Source organism: Sprattus sprattus, assembly GCF_963457725.1.
Source record: "Sprattus sprattus genome assembly, chromosome: 4".
In the NCBI taxonomy this organism is placed as follows: domain Eukaryota; kingdom Metazoa; phylum Chordata; class Actinopteri; order Clupeiformes; family Clupeidae; genus Sprattus; species Sprattus sprattus.
In genome coordinates, this window is record NC_137923.1 from 16,480,586 (window position 1) to 16,501,334 (window position 20,749).

The following is a 20,749-nucleotide window of genomic DNA, read 5'->3' on the forward strand; positions in this document are numbered from 1 at the left end:
CTTATTGTGGCATTTTGCAGAGTTGTTTTGATACGGAGTATTATCTGCCAGTGACATTTTTGTGGAAGCTCCCTGTTACCATATGAGAGGCTTGTTGTTGAAAGTTAACTCAAGAAAAACAACAGTATGATTGTTGCCAAGGCAATGAAGTGTTTATTGTTTTGTTTCTCATTTGACTAAAGAGCAATAAGATTAAGCATAGACATGATATGGCCACAAGCATACTACGGTCAGTTGTATGGGATCAGGTCTCAGGCTGTGTTGCCTCTGCTCTCTAATCCTTCACCTCAGGGTCACTGGACGAAAGGTATAGCACTGCATAATCCAACATGGAGAAAAATGTGACTCAGATCTCACGTGAGGACCTGGAGGACCTCAGAGAAGCCTTCGACAAGATCGGTCAGGATAGTCCTAAAGCAACTTGCACTGCAAGCATATCCTATTTAGAAAAAAATGCTTATACATTATCAAATTAACCAAATGTTTCCTCTTCAATGTATCAGTGTATATCTACTACACTGGTTAATTTTGAAATAACACAATGCCTCTGAATTGGCTATGTATGTATAAATATGAGTGTTTAGTATTAATGTGATCATATGGGACGAGAGCAGGACAGAATATGTGTAACTGTCAATCTATTAAAGTTAGAAAGCGAATGTACAAATCACATGATGGCTGTAAGTGGTCAAACATTACCAGATTTTATAGGAGACATGATGATATAACATTACATTCCTTGGTGTCTTAATTGCACATGTTAATCCCTTTATAGTGGCCAATTAGTAATCAAGTTGATGATACTGTGTACTGATTGTAAAAACTGTGAAATTGACAAGAGATTAAATATCGTGCATGGATGATTTTATTTACACAGATATTGATAACAGTGGCTTCGTAAGTGATTTTGAACTGCAGGACCTCTTTCGGGAAGCCAGGTTTTCTTTGCCAGGGTTTAAGGTGCGGGAGATCGTAGAGAAGTTCATGGTTCATGGAGACACCAACAAAGATGAGAAGATAAGCTTTGATGAGTTTGTTGCGGTAAGGCAATAGCATTTAATTTTGTCTTGAGTCGAGGCCAAGTCATTGTAAACATTATGGACCCTAATTTCATTGACTGTCTACTGGAAATGTGCAAAGCAGCGTGTCCACAGTAGATGAACTAAAGCTAATTTAATAATTAAGCAAAATCATTAAGCTAATTTAATACCATGAGCAAGATCCCAAATGAAAACATGGGTCAGCACAATGCTCCCTCAAGCCACTCAATAGCTTTAGTACATTTGCAACGGCATTTGCTCATTGCTGGTTGCTCGTGAATGACATTAGGACACTGTTGGACACTGTCGTCTCCGCTGCTAGTAGCACAGGCCACTACAAGGGTATGACCATGAGTTTAAATGCATTCATTTGATGGTAATCTTGATTTCAACAGTTGAATGTCTAGATGTGAACAACAACAAAAATGAGCTGCACTGTAAATGCAACAACCACGCCTACTTTTTTCCATACATATAATAGATCTTCCAGGAACTAAAAAGCAAGGAGGTTAGGGAGACCTTCCGCAAAATGGTTACTAGAAAAGATGGGATATTTTCTTTTGGGGGCACATCAGGAATCTCCAGTGAGGGAACTCAACACTCATACTCAGGTAAGAGAACAAGAGGGGGAGGTAGAGTCAACATACCTAATCAATAAGGAAAAACTTAGCAGCCAAAAAAGGTTGCTCATTCCCTGAAAAATAATGTGGTTTGCATTTTTATTTGCATTTTATGTTGTGTATTGGAATGTTGCTGAATATTTCTATAAGTTATTTTGATCATAAAACCTCTGTATAAATCATTCAGTTGACATGTCAAACCAGGTCAGTAAAATGTGTAGTGGTGTATTTGATTTCTACTGACAGCTCTTGTGCTCAGTGTGTAAAAGAAAGTTGCCTAACTTTGAATCTAAAGCAGCTGTTTTGTCTTCTTTGATGACCCATCAGATGAGGAGAAAGTGGCCTTTGTGAACTGGATTAATAAGTCTTTGGCAAAAGATCCAGACTGCAAGCATCTTGTCCCCATGGACCCAGAAACTGACAGTCTGTTTAAGTCTGTCAAGGATGGAATACTCTTGTGGTATGGTATCATGACCGACAGTCCTGCATTTAGTCCAACTGTTCGCTGTTGTGGTGCATCATTATAGTGTCATGCATTTAGCCTGGTGTTGGTTAGACAATGTGTTCAGTTGGAAGAGTCAGTAAATTATTCATCTGTTCACTGGTGTAATCATCTTGGTTTTTGTCTTTTCAGCAAAATGGTTAATTTGTCCCAGCCTGACACAATTGATGAGAGAGTTATAAACACAAAGAAATTAACGACTTTTACTATGAATGTAAGCACCTTGTCACATTGTGACAACATGAGTACAGCTGGTCTGATGTGCTCTTGAAAACTCTTTCCTTTTTCTGTCATTGCGACTTTTCCACAGTTTTTCCCAGTTGCAAATTTGAACCTTTTTCTCTCTTCCACTTCTATGTTTCTCTTTTTACCAATCTTTTTTTACTTGTCTGTGTGAATGCCTCTCTCTCCCCCATAACAGGAGAACCTGATGCTAGCTCTGAACTCTGCCTCGGCCATTGGCTGCACTGTAGTCAACATTGATCCTCTGGACCTGAAGGCTGGGAAGCCCCATCTGGTGTTGGGCCTCCTCTGGCAAGTCATCAAGATTGGGCTTTTCGCAGATATTGAGATTTCCAGAAATGAAGGTTGTCCAGATTGTGTGTTTTGCGTTATATTTAGCTAATATCTAAAGGAAGAATGTATATTAATCTCTCACTACAATCTGTCTCCTTGTGTGTGTGTTTACTTGTTCGTGTGTTTTTTTTTTTTTTTTTTCATATGTCTGTGCGGTTATGGATGGATTTGCATGTTGGCATGAATGTGTGTGCGTGTGTGTGTGTGTGTGTGTGTTTGTGTGTGTGTGTGTGTGTGTGTGTGTGTGTGTGTATGTGTGTGTGTGTGTGTGTGTGTGTGTGTGTGTGTGTGTGTGTGCACACGTGTGTGTGTGTGTGTGTGTGTATGTGTATGTGTGTGTGTGTGTGTGTGTGTGTGTGTGTGTGTGTGTATGTGTATGTGTGTGTGTGTGTGTGTGTGTATGTGTGTGTGTGTGTGTGTGTGTGTGTGTGTGTGTGTGTGTGTGTGTGTGTGTGTGTGTGTGTGTGTGTGTGTGTGTGTGTGTGTGTGTGTGTGTGTGTGTATGTGTGTGTGTGCAGCACTCATTTCTCTACTGCTGGAGGGAGAGGAGCTGGACCACCTTCTGTCCATGTCCCCAGAGGAGCTGCTTCTGCGCTGGGTCAACCACCACCTCAATGCTGCTGGCTGGCAACCCATTCACAACTTCCATGAGGACATCAAGGTACTGCTGCCCCACCCAAACAACATCAGTCGGAAAACACAAACTAAAATAATTAAAAACATATTCTTCCCTATATTGCACACGCAACTAATCAGTTATCATTAAAATATTTCTGTCTCTTCAGACGTTATTCCTTACTTTAAATTACCACAAGTGAAGTTTAAAAAAATATCATACAGGAAGTGTTTGAAAGAATATGTTATTTTTCTAATAGTGTATTTATAATTGTGAAGATTTGCTTCATCATGTATTCAAAGCGACTATCTTTGAGCTGATATATTTAATACATGACCTCTTTCCTATGTCTCAGGACTCCAGAGCTTATTTCCACCTGCTCAATCAGATTTCTCCAAACGGAGAAAGAGACGAGATGAGCATTGACATTGACATGTCAGGAATAAATGTGAGTGTTGAAATTGGGTCCTGTGGGGAAATATGTGTGTGTGTGTGTGTGTGTGTGTGTGTGTGTGTGTGTGTGTGTGTGTGTGTGTGTGTGTCTGTGCATGTGTGTTTGTGTGTGTGTGTGCATGTGTGTTTGTGTTTGTGTGTGTGTGTGCATGTGTGTGTGTATGTGTGTATGTGTGCATGTGTGTTTGTGTGCATGTGTGTGCACACTGGTGCACATCCATGTGTCTGTGTATATGTTCAACTGTGTTTATATTTGTACAATATACAATGTGAGACAGTCAGTTTGTGCGTGGGGTGTATGGGACCTATATGTGAATTTGAATCTGTGTAAATGTATGTACGTGCCCACACCTTCCCTCGAATCTGTGTGCCAGTGTACTTTGATCAACAGCTGTAAAGGGATCCTGTCCACAATTAAAAAGTAAAAGGTCCAATGAGGTAACTGTGGCAAAGGGAGAGCGTGGTCACCCCACCCGGACTCGAACCCAGGTCTACAAGGTGCCAAACATGCACTCTGACCGCAACGCCAAAGAGCAAGACTCGTTGCTATGGCAATCAGGGCACATACTAATCTATAGTGACAATCACATCGTCTCACTGCCCTCACCTTCGAGAAGCGCACCCTTGTGCTTCACGCACACATGCATTTCTCGCGCATCCACCAACTGTACTTCTCCCATCTAGAGCGCCCCACACACAAGAGCTTCACCCATCTATGAGGTCCGTCACACAGGGGTCAACCTACCAAGGGGACCCTCACACATTTTTACGGGCACGCCTCCGATGACCTCACAGTGAGCCTTCCCACTTCTGACACCATTTGTAGCGAAGGGAGAGCATGGTCACCCCTACCGGACTCAAACCTGGGTCTACAGGGTGCCAAACATGCACTCTGACCGCAACACCAAAGAGCCAGGCCCGTCAGAGCACATACTCATCTGTAGTGACGATCACATTGTCACATTGACTTTCAGATTTATAACGAAGACAATCGAACTGCTCTAATTACAAAAAAAAAAACAGCAACCCCTGGACAAATGACAAGGACCTTTGCTTGACAGGGCAAGACGTCTAGTGTTTATAGCCTCCCAGTACTGTACCTGGAATTACACATTAACAGTAGAACTGGTGTTAACACTATTAGTAGTCTTTGACAGTCTTCTGTGTTTCTAATGCCAGCAGACCTGACTAAAGCAGTTGTCTCACCCTACCACAAAAGCCTTGTCATTTGTAGGCACAACTCTCAGTTGTTGTAGGAGAGGTGGACAGTTTCCTGATTACACTTGTCATGCAGACAATAATGCAAATAGAGCATGAGGAGATGGAAAGAGACATCATGTGGAGAGAAAGAAAGAACAAAAGAAAGAAATAGAAATGAAAGAAAGAAAGAAAAAAAGGCCGAAAGGAATGTAGATTCGCATTGTAAATCTAAACAGGAGGGGTGTGGTTTGTCAGGAGGGGGTGTTATCTGTCCATTGCTGTACTGGACAGTCCTGGATGTGGCAGTCTCTTTTTTTCCCAGGAGCGAGATGATGAGAAGCGGGCTGAACTGATGCTGAAACAGGCAGACAGGATGGATGCCAGGCAGTTTGTCACTCCTCAAGATGTGGTGGCTGGGAACCACAAGCTCAACATGGCCTTCGTGGCTAACCTGTACAACCTCTACCCTGCTCTCAACAAGCCTGCCAGCAATGGCATAGACCTCACCTTACTCGAGGGTAGGTCTGCTCCCAAAGGACTTGGCAGGAATGCAAACACTATAAAACGGAGACATTAATACAGCTGCCAAGTCTCTGATTAAAATCTTTAGAAGCATGTGAACCGTTCACAGTATTCAGGCAGAGAACATCGATATATCATAAAGGAGTTATGAGTGCCCTGCAGTACTGCCATTTGTTTAGTTGGTTAATGACTAACGCAGAGGGAACTGTGTGGCCCTGAGCTGTGTAGTCTGGTTAGTACATGGGGTGTACTTCACGCCTATGGCCACTAGTGGTAGCAGAGTGCTTTGTGTGCAAGTCCTTCTGTGAGAGTCCAGTTTGAAGATGTCGGGAGTGATTCAGTCCTCCTCCCCATTCTCCCACCCAGATTTGACACCTGCCATTGTAGGTACTGTACTGTGCTTGGTCACTATTGCGTGCTGCTATCTCATGCTCCTTGACCCATTTCCTCTTTCCCACATCCCACTCTCTTTTATGCCCATCCATAAACACACACACACACACAAACACACACACACACACACACACACACACACGCATTTCTACAGGTTAATGTTATTCTCCTCCCCTGCTTTCTGAATCGGTTCTTTCACTGGACTGTCCTTAACAATGCTGCCTTTCACCTTGTCTGGCTGAATTGCATACCCAGTAAATGTTGAAAGAGGTTTTTAACCAGCAGCTCAAAAGTGATTTACCATACATGGTTTCACTATTCTTGCACAACAGACCACAAGGGAACTTTGCAAACAGCTTACTGGCACAGTGCACAGTCCCCTGTCATTACGAGTAAATTCCAAAGTGTGATTTTTGGTTTTGGTTAACCAAGCATGATAGCCACATATGGGTATGTAATAACAGTATGCATTGATCTTCTATTTCATTCACTGGCATGTGTTACCTTGCTGTGTGCCGTGAAATCTGCTGACCTCTGACAAGTTCCCACAGTCACTTTTGTTGAGAAGAGCCAACTAGCTCTTATCCCTGAGGATAATGCCTCTGTGATATCATTGTCTTGCCAAAGATAATACCCCATTCCACACAGAGAGAGATTGTTAATAAAAACGTATCACCTATCAAATGGTCAGTGATTAGATATACAGTAGGCATGAGTAAATGATCTGTTCTTTGTGAAATTCAAAGTGCTCCCTTTTGTGTCAACAGGAGAATCCAGGGAAGAGCGCACATTCCGGAACTGGATGAACTCCTTAGGAGTGGCCCCATACGTCAACCACTTGTACAGGTAAGAAAAGGTCAAATGCCATCTTTTCAAAGCAGTTTTTTTGGATATTAGGAAACATTAATCTTTGTCTTCTCAACCCAGCGATCTTGTGGATGCCTTGATCATTATCCAGTTATACGAAAGGATTCAGGTCCCTGTTGACTGGAGGAAAGTCAACAGACCCCCATATCCTGCTTTAGGTGCAAATATGAAAAAGGTTTGGCAAAGTTTTGTATTTATAGACTACATCTATGGATTTATTATAGCACATTCTTCCTGTATGTAATAGCATACGTAATGCCAATATAACAGTGACATATATTTATGCAAGTAAACATTCATACTGGAATACTGGAACTGGAATTGAAAAGTTTAGCATTGCTTTGTTGTAAATTGACAATTATATACCCTGTGTTGTATAATTTTCTAATCGTTTTCCTTATCAAATGCTATTCTCTTTCATAATAAACATAATACATTCCTCAAGGCCACAACATAATCATGCATGTACTATTCAAATCTGCTCAAGGGTTTTCAACAGCAAAATCCAGATTCTTTGTTGATGCAGATGATTATGCTTAATTATGCACATTATGCTAAATAATATCTATTGTTTATTTCTTTGTTTTGAAGCTGGAGAACTGTAATTATGCAGTGGAACTAGGCAAAAGGGAAGCCAAGTTCTCTCTGGTGGGTGTTGGTGGGGAGAACATCAATGAGGGCAGTTCAATGCACACCTTGGCTTTAGTGTGGCAGCTGATGAGGAGGTACTGGTGCTGATTTCACAGATATATACGGATACGTTTGTCTGTCAGAGAGAGGATATCTGTCTTGAGCCTGTTTTCAGTCACCAACTGACTCGTGACTCAAAGCTTATTTTAGTTCAGGACTGGCCTGACAGAAACTAGCATTATAAGATATTTTTAGACACTCTACTACCGTATCATTTTTTTTTTACACTCTGTTTTTTATAAAAAATAAATTAACGTGTCTCTCCATTGTAGGTACACAGTGAAGGTTTTGTCAGACCTCGGTGATGGTGAGACAGTAATAAATGACCAGGTTATCATCAACTGGGTGAACACCACATTAAAAGAAGGTGGCATGGACACTTTCATCAACAGCTTCAAGGTGAGGGAAGTGTTACCGCATCTCACAGTGAGGGCCTTTATGAAGCTTCTGTTACCAGTTTTAGATTGTCTGGAAACAGAAATCTAGGATTATGTTTATTACCATTAAGTTAGCTGTCCAGCTATCTGTGAAGGCTCTGCATTGATTCTGTGTTAAACGGTTCTCTATTGAATCCCTTTAATCCTTCTTTAAAGTATTTTCCAAGCATGAGGGACCCATTTGCAGTTTTTTGATAAGTAAGGTTACTTTGTTTAATGGATGTGGTGTTTCTTCCATGTATATTAGTAGGAATCATGCTGAGCCATTTATCCTGAGAACTTGATGTGTCTAAAGATTTGTCTCTTTCTAATGAGTCATCCGTGTTTTCCAGGACAAATCAATCAGCACTAGTCTTCCAGTGATAGATCTGATCACTACCATCGCTCCCAACGCCACCAAAAACGAAATGGTGAAGAGAGGCGACTTGAGCCCAGAGGACAAGCTGAACAATGCAAAGTAAGAAAAAAAACAAACACTCTTTTCTCATAAATCACAAGGATAAAGATCGGACACCATGTCTCCACTGCCTCTTGTACTGATTCTGCTCACTTCACCCCTCTCCCTCACCCAGGTACGCCATCTCCGTTGCCAGAAAGATCGGTGCCAAGGTCTACGCCTTGCCCGACGACTTGGTGGAGGTGAAACCCAAAATGGTGATGACAGTGTTTGCCTGCCTGATGGGCAGAGGGATGAAGAAAGCCGACAGCTGAGACGCTTCCAGATGCTGAAACCATCATTGCACCATACTACTTCATCTCCCTCCACGAACACACCCCCCCCCCAAACACACACACACACACACACACACACACACACACACACACACACACACAACAAACCCCCAGTACTGTTTTATTCACACTCCTTCCAGTCACACTCCTCCTCCTCTCTTTCCCAGCTTCCCTCTTTCTCTATCCTCTCCTTAAGTTCCCCTACTCACCAGCTGTCCATGCAAGCATTACTATAATGGATCCATTGCTTTCTTCTATTGTCTGTAATTTGTTAAAGATCATGGTAATAAGATGATCCGGAGGCATCTAAAAGACAAAAAATGCATGTCATTTTTACAGGTTGTTTAAAAAAATTGCACATAGCTTATAATTTGTGAATGTTTGTAAATGCTGTCTATTTTATTTCTAGTGACTACTTTAAATAAAGTTATCAAATGAGGACAATTTGTAAATCAAGCATTTATTCTACTTTCCCAAGATCTTATAGGGAATAGGGATAGGACCACAAGTTGTCTTAACATTATGCACCCTTAAAATGGATATTGCCATAGAGCTCAGTAGATACTTTAAGATCAAAGTCTCAACTTCCTTTAGTTACTTAATTACCTCACCTATCTGAACATACCCTTGAACCACACAGAAGAAAATATGAAAACCCCCTAAGAGAGGACTTCTTGATGACTTAGTTAAATTGGAAAACAACAGATCAGTGCATGAAATTCCTCTTGTTATTGTTGGGATAATTGGGCTGATGTAATGCTCCCATGCTGGGTGCACCTGACCGTATCCATATTTCCCTGTGTTGTTCTGGCTGTGTAGTAGCAGCCAGGGCAGTCAGCCCGCCGTCTGGTCTGCATTTAGTCCTGCCGGAGGGAGACGTGGATCTTATCAAGCACGGGCCATCGGCCACGCGCTGCAGTTTGTTTTCATTGTGCCCGGGCCTGGAGGATAGAATCACACAACAATGAAAGGTCCAGAACAGAAGGAAGGGGGAAACAGAACCCCAGAAAGAGGTCTACTGCAGGCAACCATCTGATTCCACACAGAGTGTTCATCAGTCTTTCCTCCTGTTCTTTCCCAAGGAGAGAGTGCTATACGTTTTTTGCCTGCCATGACTACGATGATGTATGAGGTTTGGGGGGTCCGTAAAGTCATTTGATACATGCCAATGATTGTCAGGATGAATTGGATTCTCTGCATGCTCAGTGCAGGTACCACAGGTGCAGGCTGTGAAATGAACAGCCCCCAGGTTTCAATCCACCTTTAATGGCTCACAAAGCCACAACATGACTCCCCTGGAGAAGCTCGTGCTGGAAAATAACTCTGGATGAAAGCTAAATCCCTTTCTCTATAGACCTCATGGAATAAGAAGCACAAAATCCTGAAAGTACATAAGAAAAGGCTTGACATTGACTTAAGCTATGAGTATTTGCTGGGTATTGTGTGTCCGGCTTTAACATAAGCCCTCAAAGGCAGATCTTTCGCTGCTCCAACTTTGGAATCTGGAAGTGATCGTGAAATTCCAGGAGTATGTAAGTCCTTGTGAAAGCAGAGGGGAGAGGGTGGGGGTGACATGAGGGCATCTCTCCATATGCTTCAGTCCAAGACACACACACATAACGCATTCCTCTTATTTCAGGAATTCAGAGCTATAGGAAACTCAGGCAGAGGGGCCAGAGACCATAATGAATGTAAATGCCACTGTAATTACACAGACATTCATAGCTTTTTTATTACAAATATAGTTGACTTTGAATTGTTCCACAAACTGCCAGTCTGGGCCTAAGGCAAGCTCAAATGTCAACTGCTGAGGTAATTTCAGTGTGATCATTTGATCTCTCCAGCCCCATCTAGAGGACACGACGCAGCTCCCTCAAATACAAACACTTGCACCTTGAGGCCCCGTTTCATGTACCACTACCACCGTAGCTACTCTGTCTTTCCATTAATAGTTTTGAAACCACTCATCCAATTAAGTAGGGGGATTTTCCCAAACAAAACAAGTAACGTGGTCATGACAAGACTTTCCAGAGAGCGTGCCAGTTTCCAGCAGCTCCTCCATGCCTGGACATTAAATAGACAACTTTCAGTGGAGTAGATTTTCCTTTGTATAAGATTACTTTTCTCTTGTATGCCAACACACTGCTTTCAGATACATGTATAGATTTATAAACCTTTTTCTTTACTCTAAATTCAGTATGTTAATCCCCTTATCATATTTCACTATGATGCAGTGTGAAAAACAATGATTATCAAATGCACATAACTTTATTAGATAAACAGACACATACAGAAGCTTCCCTCTGTTGTGGAATGGGAAGAGGAAGAGGGGTCAAGCGGAGAGTAGAGGCCATCTGGACATTTATGTTCATTGTGTTATGGTCTGATCAGAGCACAGTCAAAGAGAAACACAGACCAACCAATTGATTGTTAGATTTGTTTTTTTATACTTTCAACTCATATACTGTATATTCCTCCCCCACAAGAATGTATCACATTCTCGCCACCTTCATTAACACACAAATGGTAAGCAAGACCCTCTCTGCCTGCTGACATTCACACCTTTTCATAGGTAGATCCCATGCCCAGCATGCCCACGACACCGTGAACCAGACCACAGACACACACATAATGCTAAGTTGTGTATTCTATTGACTATAACTAAAATGTTACTTGTATGCTGAGTGTGTTGTGTTAAAGACAGGACATTGTAGAGACACCAACCGTGTGTGTAGTGAGAGAACGGAGCAAGGAGCATTGAGGAGACATTGCAGCCTTTAAAGACAAGGCCAACAAATAACAGGAACTACACTATGGACCATATGTCCTAATCTCTACAAACTCTCTCCATCGTAGCGTGTTGTGTGTGCTCGAGGTCTGTTACGGAGAATAAACCGACACCCTACCCATCAGACCGGCATTCCATCGAGTTCCTTCCTAAAATCTCGCAACTGCAACAAACGCCAGAGCTAAAATAGAGGTCGTTATATTATAGTATAATAGTGGTGTTTTCACAGGAAATCTGTTCCACCCAGCCAAAGATATATTTGACCATTGACACCAGTCAGACACTTTAAGGGCTCTAAACCCACACACACCCACAAAACACAATCCCGAGATGTGATAAATAAATAGTTTAATACATCAAAGTCAAAGTCTTGGACATGCACACGAATACAGAAAACTGTAAAGAAAAGGCCACAAAAAAGTTATAAATAATACTACTGATTGTCCCCACAAGTTATTTTGAGACATTCTACTGGCATGTACCTTCTACTGTCACAGTCCTAAAGACTCATCACATATCCTAAAAGTAAAGATCTGTAGCTGGATACAGACATTTCCTGTGCTCACATGCAGTAGTTGTTTAATTTCAGTGTGGCTAGCCTATATACAAATGTGGGACCCAATGTGACAACAACTGAGGCATCCTGCATGCATATATACCCAATAAACACTCCCATATTTAGGGATTCACATTTGCCTGGTATTCTCCTTCACACTGCGACCATCAAAAAGCTTTATCATAACATTTGTGAGATATAATCATAGCTCACTGCAAATTAGCTTGTCAACCCTTGGAACATTCCTCTGTTAAGAGCTGCAAAGAAATTAGGCGACTCAAGTTTCGATGAAGCTGATGATGCACTACTCTCTCTTTGTGTATGTCTCTCTCTTGCTCCCTCTCTCTCTCTCCCCCCCCCTCTCTCGCTCTCTGCAAGAGTTTTAGCAGTGAATATTCTTCAGTACACTCAGCTCTCTGTGCCTCTTGCCTTTGAAGGCCATCACAAAGTTGTGGGGTGTGATCACCCCCCTTCCTCCTTCATCCGTACGGCCCATAACAATGTAGTTCAGGCCTGCAGGAGCAAGCACAGAGAGAAAATACAACTCATCAGTCAAATCAAAGAGAAATACAAAAAAAAAGATATTTGTGTGTGTGTGTGTGTGTGTGTGTGTGTGTGTGTGTGTGTGTGTGTGTGTGTGTGTGTGTGTGTGTGTCAGACAGAGAGAGAGAAAGAGAGAGAGGTAGAAAGAGAATGAAAAAGTCAGAAAAAAATCTGAAACAGAAGCTGTCATTTCTGTCACTCTTCTGATGGCTTAGTGCTAGAAGAAATAGCTCTCCTATTCTCCTCTGCCAAAGACCAACAAGACTTCTGGCTGCAGTGCAGCTGTGAGTGAGTCCTGGTGGTCTGCACCCGCGTGTCTTGACTGAAACCTCCAGGGCAGCCTTTAGCACAGCCACCGGTTGGCTCAAAACAAAATAGTTTCACTCAAGTGTCAAAATTTCCATTGGACGAGCAGGGCTACTTTTCAGAGCTAACTGAGCCATGATTGCATGTGCGGTATGATACTGCAAGTACAACACACACCAGACCCTGTGGTTTTAGACAAGGGTTATTTTGGCTGTCTGACGATGCAGTGCAGACCAAAGAAATCCAAATCTGAGAAAGCACCAAGGATGGAGAAAATGCCATGCCAATCTGATATGGTCCTACAATGCATATGCATATTATGGGATATCTTTCCTGCTTGTGGCAGTCAGCAGATGTTTATGGTGCAGAAGTCCATACAGTCCACCCTGGAGAGAACGTATATGCAACCTCAAATCTGAACAGCAGTGTATAGAATCTTTCTGTGTGTAAAAAACACAATAAGAGAAAGGTTGAGTTGGTTCTTAATGTGTTTTGTTTGTTGTTGTTTTCTTTCTAATGGGACCCTCCCGCAGAGAATGTTATTCACTGCATGGAATATAATGGGTACATGCTGATTATGAACTGCTTCACAGTGAACTTGAATGATAATTAAGGGGGACATTTAAAGGGGGTCTGACTAAATGGAAATGGAATGCCTGTCTCTGAAAGATGCAGTCCTTAATTATAATCCATTCAACTTTTTATTAAATTCAGCTAAATGTTTCTCACATTCCTCTAGCTGTCTGTCCAGCATGTGTACTTAAAAAAAACACAGTGGATCATAGCGAGCCATACAATATTACAGCCAATCAACAATGTTGCTCCAGAAGCACAGAAGGGAAGGGTGTTTTTGATTGGCTGCTGAGCTCAAATATCAAACCTTTTACCAGGATACAGGACATTTAAGTTATGGCATCTTTATAATTTCCTTCTCAGCTCTCAACTCAGCTTTCCATCTAACTACTAATAATGTGGTCTGCCAACAGCATACGTGCATCTAACTCTTTATACTCTAATTCAAAGTGTTTTAAAGCAAGGCTTTGGTTGAATCTCTGTAACTCACCTCTCCTGACCAGGGGGCATTTTCGGCAGAGGAGCACCACCCGGGCACTGAGGCTCTTCCCTGCCTGCTGGATGGCCAGGCTGCCCTGCTTGTAGACGCCGATGATGGCGAAGACGGCGTGCACACTCTCCTCGCGCACAGCCGCAGACACCAGCGTGCCCGTGATCACTAGGGTAGGGAGGGGAACACCCACATCAAATGATCGCTTCATCAAAGCATTTTAAGAACAGTTGATAAGCAGATGCTTCTCTCCAAAACCCCATGTATCCATAATATGTGTGTGTTTCCAACGGCACTTGTGCTTGCTTGGCTTTAAATACATAACCGTGTGTGGCAACAGCTTATGAGATACACAGGTGTTGCTTGGGCAGGCAGCCCAAATACATTTCCACAAATACAGAAACTCTGGCTGAGACTCCAGCTTGATTATTATGGAGGTCTCACCCCCCTGATTGTTTTTTACTTTTCAAGCACCACATGTATATTTCTGTCCCACGGGACCCACCGCAGCATCTTAATGCTCTACCATCCGAGCTGGAGAAGCTAGAGTGACAAATGGGAGCGGCAGCCTACTGCAAACCTGCTCACGCCTGGCATGCTCGCTGGTTTCTACGGAAACAGACTCCATATCAACTGCACACACCATTTGTCACTGAGCGGCGTTTGAGATTCGGTGGGCACTGTCGAGATTAATGACGGCAGAAGCCAGCCTGTGAATAAACTCATTCATACGCAGAGATCTCACCGAAGTTGCTTGAGCAGTAGTGGCTGTCAATCACCCCGGTCCTCCTGCATTTCTGCCGGCACAGAGCCTCTGAATATGTTAATGCTAGATGGAGGGATAGAGAGAGGGAAAGTGGGAATTCAAAGGGGCACAATTACCACAAGATTTATTTAAATAAGATTGAATTGAGTAAATGTCATAAATTTAAATGTACCACCTATTTGTTTCAGGCCCCGACAACAGGCAAGAGAAGATGGAAGCAATCAAATATTTATTTCGCAGCATGCTGACTAACCACATTTTCACAGCACTTAGCATCCGTTGCTCAACGGTACAGTAATTCAGTATGGCTGCCAAGCTGGACTAGCCACATAAATTTAGCGAACATATGAAAAAGTATATTATAGTGGTTTTAGACATTCCATTTTCAGGAGCCACACAAACACACACACACACATTTCAGACTCAAATATTTCATCATCAGTACCACAGTAAATCTCCGACCTCCTCTCAACATGGCCAAATTGAGCAGTGTTTCAGTGTGACTGAGATGCATGAGGCATAACGAAGAGCACAATGAACCTACCCACTGGCCCTGTGGTCATGGCAGGTGTAGTGGGGGTGGTGAAGGTGGGTGGGACCCTTGTGCTGACGGAGCTCTTCGGCCGGAACTGGTAGTGGCCGATGAAACCGTCCGCGGTTAGACTCAGATCAGAAAGAAACTGAATGAGGAGATGGTTGCCATCAGAGTAAATTGGGCTACAAGGGCATAAGATAAGAGTGAAGCGCCTTAATCTTTTGTTTAAGGGCACACAGCATGGCCACGAAATAAATATCTTCAAAGAGAGCAAAGATGGAGTGCAACATCTGGCATCTGTTCCTCAATCTCACACCTGGCTACCTGGACATGGCATGGCAAGGCCTCTCCCTGTCCAAGCACACAGATGGAGCTCATTGAAAAGACAGACATCTTGCAGTAGCAGAATCACATGTGCCCTTACTACATTAAGATCAGAGACTGAAGTACATCAATGCAAATGTGGGGCTCTGTGAGAAACAATGTCATATGATATGGAACATGGGTTGGATGTGCAGGGCTGGAACCGACCATAGTAACACTACAGCACATATGTGTGTCTTACGCAGGGGGGCTGTCGCCGCAGAACCTCCCGATTCTCCTGGCCTCACTCGCCTCCTCCCCATTAAAGATGGCCACGTGGTCATAGCGGCAGTAGTTATCCCTCTCGACATCAAACTTCTCGAACCTCAGCTCGATGATCTGATGAAAGAATGGCCCGGTGATGAGTTCTAAAGAGTTTCTGGGGAAAATCATAAGGCACTTAAAGGTGCAGTCCACATTTCTGGGGAAATATTGTTGACAGTTGAGCTCAACAGCCCATCAAATTTAACCCCACCCTTTCATGCTCCTGAAGCTTGGCCTGAGCCAAATAGTTTGTTTCCCATTTACAGAGCCAGAACTGTACACGAAAAAAAACAAGTTTTTTTTATCGCACATACAGAAAGGGCTGCTGAAGGACTGTGAGGTGCAGCTCACTGAATTCTGTAAAAAGTGTATTGGATTAGAATTGTGGGCTGCACCTTTAAATATCTCACCTGATAAAATTATCTCACCTGGTTTCGGGGGGCTACAATGTGCCAGGTGCAGGTGACACCCGCAGGGTAATCCTTCTCAGGCCAGTTAGGAGTCTTCAAGGAGCCTGACGATCTGTCCAGAAGGCCTCCGCAGTATCGATCTCCTACCAGGAGTATTTTGACAAGAGATGGATGGCTCAGCTGGGTGCGGTCATTTTTAGAGCCTTCTCAGGTCCAGACGGCCTGCCCTGGCTGGTGCTTTGTCTTTTCAATTAGAGCCCTTGCTATAGAATAGACATACCTCAAATAGAGAGCACAGAAAACTGCTTTATACCATTGCAGCTCCTAGGCAACTGAGCAAACACAGAGTTGTAAAACAAAACTATTTAACTGCCTGGGTAGGTGAGAGTTATTATTAGATGCAGTGTCAGACACTGTTAGACAAACTGACTGCCTTAGAACTTAGAATTCCTTTTGTTCTTGAACTCAGAGGAAAGTCAGATGTTTGATTTGTGCTGCAACCAACTATTTATCACAAATGCCTCGTTCAAACATTCTGTAAAATATTTTGTGGCATAAACTACTGCTGATTGAAAGGAAAGGAAGAGCCTCTAAAATCTGTGGCACAAAAAAAATGCATAGTAGAGACAGAGGCCGTTTCTGTCGGGAACATTTAGGGAGGTTAAAAGAACAAACCGTGACTTCTATTTTAAGGTCAGTGCACAAATGTTTTAAGAAGATATTTTAAGAATACAATCTTCTGATCATAGATGGTAAACTATTATATGACAAAAAAAAAACAACGTTTAAAAATAAATTCGGCAAAGTCCACTCATACAAAATAATTTCCGAACAGCACCTGTCAATTTTTATTTGAGGTGTAAGCTGGCAGTGTGGAGTGTTTTCACCTTTCTCGTTGGGCCGCACAGCGGCGAAAACCGCCAGAAATCCACTACCAGCAGTGTTGGCGTCGGACACCATTGTCACCTGCATCTTGTTGCCATTGGTGACGAGGGCACCTGGTCTGGAAGTCCCACAGAAGCGCCCCAGCCGCTGGCCGTTGATGTGCCCGTCGTACACGTCCACAAAGTCATACCTGCACAGGTCACTTTCCAGGTCAAGCACGCGGAAAGAGAGTGACACCACCTTGCCGCGAGGCACCTACGGTTTTGAAATAGTGGGACTTAAGTGGTTTCATGGACAACTTGACGACATTTTTTCAAGATAATCCATCCATGTTCAAATCTCTATTTATCTCGTATCCTTAATACAGCCGGGTGTTGTAGTCTCACCGTTATTCTCCACACACATTTGGTATTTGGTGGATAGACACCTGGGTACCCCTGACTACCAATGATGCCTGAGTCCCCAGTACAATTTCCACCACAGGTAAAAACCGGTTTAGGCCTACAGAAATGGGCAATTTATTAGACATTAGTAGCCTACTGACATTCATAAGCAATAGCATGCTGACATTGCAACATATGTCTCTCTGTATGTAATCCAAGCTCCTGAAGGACGTTATACACATTTAGCAGCAACTCGAATAGCTTCTTATAATATTTGTCGAATCTTACCACGTGTCACGAAAATACAGCACACGCATTTAATTCTCGACACTATCTATAGGCTACTACACAGAAACGCAACTCTTATCGTGAAGCGAGCAAGTTTATGATAGCTCATGGCTCATGAGCATAATTTTACCTCCGGTGAGATTGCGTCAGAATCGTGGTGAAGAAAAGCGTTACGAAGAAGTTCAGAATGATAGTCCTCATTGTAGTCTGCAGTTTTAAATAAATGTCACATTCAGTACGGTGCAGTTTGTTGCGCCGCCTCCACGGGAGTGTGGTAGGTCCTCCAGGGATTTTCTCTGGTAGCACACATACTCACATGAATGTGGGGTTTGTTCCACGGACCGGAAAGGCCCATATGTAGACTGTTTTCTGAAGCAGTTACCCTAAGCATGTGGCATCATTATGCTTGAGAGGCAGTTGTAATCCCATTCAGGCTCTTTTCACCTCACCTTCTTGATAAATAACATTTCAGGCACCATTGATGTTAAAATTAAATCATTAAGCAAAAGGAAACACATTGCTGGGTATTTACTGTTAACTCCTCTTCGGCTCTTTGGGGTGAATAACCTTTCTTCTTTCTTTTCCTATTTGGGTATAGTAGGAATAGGAGCCACTCTTTATCTAGGACCACTCCTTATCTCACTCCCAGTTGAGATCCCCAATTGACATGATTGAAATTATAATCTTTGCTAAAATGTATACAAGATGGTTCATTATAAATTCAAGGTAACAAAGGCGTTAGACCATATGAAGCATATTGTAAAGGTTTAACAGATTCGATTTCTGTCATAATAATTCTTCCTCATGGATACTGACCTCACTGTTCACTTTATGTCCACTAGATGTCTACCTTTTCCAACAGTTAATTCATTCTCTGTAAATGCTGGCATAAAGCCTTTATGATCATTTGACACGTATTGACACACTTGACATTTTGACCTAGGCCTGACATTGTCATCTCATCTTGACATGTAGACTAGAGCAAAATAGAACAAAGAAACCAACCGCTGCATGACATCTTGCATAACTGGTCCGCGGGCTTCCTTTGCCATGACAGTTCTGTTCTGTTTTACTATTGCGATCCTGACTGGTACTTTGGAGCACTGTACATTGCCCTATGTTTGCAGCTGATAATGACTCACTTTTGGCCTATGATGTAAAAGATACAAATAAGTGTCAAAATATAACTTGTCGTTAGCTGTTTGTTGTTAGAATTAACTCTCACTATACACAACTGGTGGTATCAGTAAGCGCAGCCTTTTAGAGTTAGACTTAGTGACATGTAGCCTATGCATAGGATGGCAAGAAAAGCCTCAGCGAGCAGATGGCATGGTGGGTAGCGGCAGCAGGACCAGTCTGTTGTAGTGGTGGGAAGATACAAACACACACTTTCAAACACATACATATTCACTCACACACTCAATTGAAAACAAACCAAGAGTATTGTAGATCAGATGTTCATTCTTAAGTAACTTTTTGCCTTGTTTTTGTTTTGTGATAGAAGAGGCAAAAACAAATTAATTGGCCCCAATCGTTTGCAAGTTCACTGGGAATAGCTTGATCCTCTCAAAAGCCAGGCTGTATGTTTATTGTTTACTGAATTCCCAATAGATGGGATTTAAGGGGCTATTAAAGTAAAGTCTAGTAAACACAATCCCTGCTATATGGACATGTGCCAAACACAGACGAGTGAGATCTCCACATTTAATCAAGAGACTTGTTCATTCCAGCTTCAGAAGCACACAGCTTTGTGTAATCTCCCCTACCCTGTTTGTGAAAGCCACTCTCAACATTGAGCTTTATGACAATCTCATCATAGTCCTTGAATTTGCATAGGATGCTTCAAGAAGTAATGGCTGGGTAAGTTTTTTTTTTTTTTTTTAAATAAAGTGACCAGCACTTTTTAATGGGGGAACCTTCTGCCACCCTTGACAGGGACACTGAGGTTTGCGTTTTGGGTGGCTGCCACTATCACCATTAGTATTAGTGTTAGAATAGTGTTACACAGCCAAGTCCTATGCACATATTTTACTGAAGCACATACTTTGTACTGATCTCAAGGGAGTTGTCCCTGCAGTTTAATGGTACATATAAGTCACTGTAAATGCACAGAAGGATTAAACCTTTCGAGAGGCTGCTGTTGGACTTCAATGTGGAAAGGATCACACAGACAACCTCTGATCTGAGCAGAAATTACGGAGCCATCCCTTCTCTTCTTTTCATGTTTTATTTTGGGATGAATTTGGGAGTCGGGCCAAACGGAGACAGGCGTCTGCTACAGTAAAAGAACAAAGAGAGTGGCCCTGAAATATCCCAAACATAGTCCACATAAACAATCATGGGGCAAATTATAGTAATAGATGCCCCTCTTTATAAAGTTTAGTATTTCACGTGTGCACATGGAAGTCATGAAGGCAATTACATGGTTTGTTTTTGTGCGGGAATGTTCAAATATCACATGTCAGTTTTTGTCTCCATGAGTCTGTGTTATGGTGAGACCCGTTTTATTTCCCATGACATTCTCGAAGGCCTCGTCTGAAGCACACAAGTACCAGAGCACAGCATTACCAGTCACGTTTGGGTTCTTCTCCCTTTTCTGAGCTCGTTTTGTTTTCTACTTGTAATATCCACATGCACATACAGGCTCTCTAACAAACATACATGCTTACAGTTCTTCACACAAATACATGCAACCATGTTTTTCATACATACACACATATGCAACCACTTTTTTTATACACCCTCTACACACACACACATACACACAGACGACCAAGTAATGCCAGATGCTCCATAGTGTTTAGATTTACAGTTTTACCCACCTTCGTTGCTCCAGGCGCACACACACACACAAAAAGGCCAGCACAGTATTGTAAGAGACCAAAGTTGTTGAAAACCTATGGTGGAGAGGTATGTGTTGAAATACCATGACGCTGTTTGTGTAGATCGAG

The 20,749-nt window shown here is 42.5% G+C and overlaps 2 protein-coding genes across 2 annotated transcripts; one reads left to right on the forward strand and one right to left on the reverse strand.

Annotated features, from left to right (window-relative positions):
• Positions 1 to 329: 329 nt before the first annotated feature.
• pls1 (plastin 1 (I isoform)) lies at positions 330 to 8,687 on the forward strand (the record flags this gene model as incomplete). Its single annotated transcript, XM_080836467.1, has 16 exons — positions 330 to 399; positions 878 to 1,041; positions 1,522 to 1,651; positions 1,988 to 2,120; positions 2,295 to 2,376; positions 2,584 to 2,749; positions 3,257 to 3,399; positions 3,710 to 3,802; positions 5,330 to 5,525; positions 5,896 to 5,916; positions 6,690 to 6,768; positions 6,850 to 6,964; positions 7,381 to 7,514; positions 7,752 to 7,878; positions 8,249 to 8,373; positions 8,489 to 8,687. The coding sequence occupies 16 exons, from the start codon at positions 330 to 332 to the stop codon at positions 8,625 to 8,627; spliced, it is 1,917 nt and encodes a 638-aa protein (XP_080692593.1). The 3' UTR covers positions 8,628 to 8,687.
• A 3,687-nt stretch (positions 8,688 to 12,374) lies between these two features.
• On the reverse strand, positions 12,375 to 18,054 carry pcolce2a (procollagen C-endopeptidase enhancer 2a; the record flags this gene model as incomplete). The annotated part of the gene is made up of 9 exons (XM_080837504.1): positions 17,929 to 18,054; positions 17,514 to 17,628; positions 17,130 to 17,382; positions 16,261 to 16,385; positions 15,771 to 15,907; positions 15,215 to 15,387; positions 14,650 to 14,733; positions 13,905 to 14,072; positions 12,375 to 12,505 (listed from the first exon to the last, which is right to left on the reverse strand). The coding sequence occupies exons 1-9, from the start codon at positions 17,997 to 17,999 to the stop codon at positions 12,375 to 12,377; spliced, it is 1,257 nt and encodes a 418-aa protein (XP_080693630.1). The 5' UTR covers positions 18,000 to 18,054.
• Between the last annotated feature and the right edge of the window lie 2,695 nt (positions 18,055 to 20,749).